The 1,233-nt window shown below is 45.3% G+C and overlaps 1 protein-coding gene across 1 annotated transcript in view; it reads right to left on the reverse strand.

Annotated features, from left to right (window-relative positions):
* vwa3a (von Willebrand factor A domain containing 3A) overlaps window positions 1-800 on the reverse strand; it is a gene marked incomplete at both ends in the record, with an annotated part of 27,034 nt that extends 26,234 nt beyond the window's left edge. The window contains 3 exon segments of the mRNA XM_084460965.1: window positions 14-94; window positions 196-314; window positions 678-800. Of these exon segments, the coding sequence (XP_084317091.1) occupies window positions 14-94; window positions 196-314; window positions 678-800 (323 nt within the window).
* Window positions 801-1,233: the final 433 nt, after the last annotated feature.

Below are 1,233 nucleotides of genomic sequence, written 5' to 3' on the forward strand. Positions count from 1 at the left end.
GTTATGAACTCACCGGTTCAGCTGAAACTCAAACTCTCCGACTGCGTCGTGGCAGATCTCAAGTTGTCTGGCGAGGCCTCCGGTTCCGCTCGCCCTGCGACAGACAGACAGGAGCAAATATGGAGATTAGGAGCAGTGGACAGATGAATTTAACAGATGACCGGGACACACACACACAGCCAGACTCACACGTACGTGGTTTTGGTGTTCCCCTGGGCGCAGAGTCGCGAGAGGGAGAGACCCGTGTTTTGGAGACTGTGGGTCTGGAGCCAATCGCAGGAGCTCTTCCACTCACCAGCTTGACCCTGTGACCTCTGTAGCCTCTGGAATACAGTCAGCACAGACAGAACAGATACAGTTAAATCACATACAGTACAGATAGTTAAATCACATACAGTACAGATACAGTTAAATTTCAAAATAAATAAGACAAGACTACAACAGGTCCGGTCCTGCAGAAGCATTCATCTAAACACTCTATTACAGAAATCACAGAGCAACCAACAGGCAAGAACATAGAAACATAGAAACCAGATTTACCCTGTCCCTCTGCGGATCGGGCGTCTGCTTAAGCATCCAATAAGGCACAAACGACAAACATTTCAAGGTTTTTCTTCATGTTTTATCATTTGGATTTGACGTAGGCTACTACAGGTTTTTTAATGACTGTATCTCACCAGCAGGTCTTGTGTGTGATTCACAGAGGTGACCAGCAGACCGTCGTCCGGGTGAGGTGGAGCTGGCACAGTGTGCTCTTCTGCCCAAGGGCTCTGGGGAAATGAGGAGCCGGCAGCCGCCATCTTAACAGATCCACTGAATGACTAGATATCACCAAATATAAATGATCAGGAAGGCTTCATTTTAAATTCAAACATTGAGCAAAGTAACAGTTTGGAACCTTCTGTCTGAAACTGTCATTATAAATAAAAAAAATAACATAACTGCAAGTCATTTTGAGTGGACCTCAGTGTAGGCTACTGTGTGTGGCTTCTTTACTGGCTGTCATGAAGTGTGGATTATTTTAACACATTAGGCACTTGTTCTGCTAAGGGTTAGGGTTAGGGTTAGGGTTAGGGATAGGGTTAGGGTTAGGGTTAGGTTTAGTGTTCCGTGGACTTGGCTGCTATGGAGAATGCCGAGCAACTAAAATGTGTAATTTATCTTCAAAAAATAATCTCTTTAAGACACCACATGGTTAACACCCTCAGCCAAGAATATACCACAGCCCAAAGC

Source organism: Borostomias antarcticus, assembly GCF_949987555.1.
Source record: "Borostomias antarcticus genome assembly, chromosome: 35".
NCBI lineage: Eukaryota > Metazoa > Chordata > Actinopteri > Stomiiformes > Stomiidae > Borostomias > Borostomias antarcticus.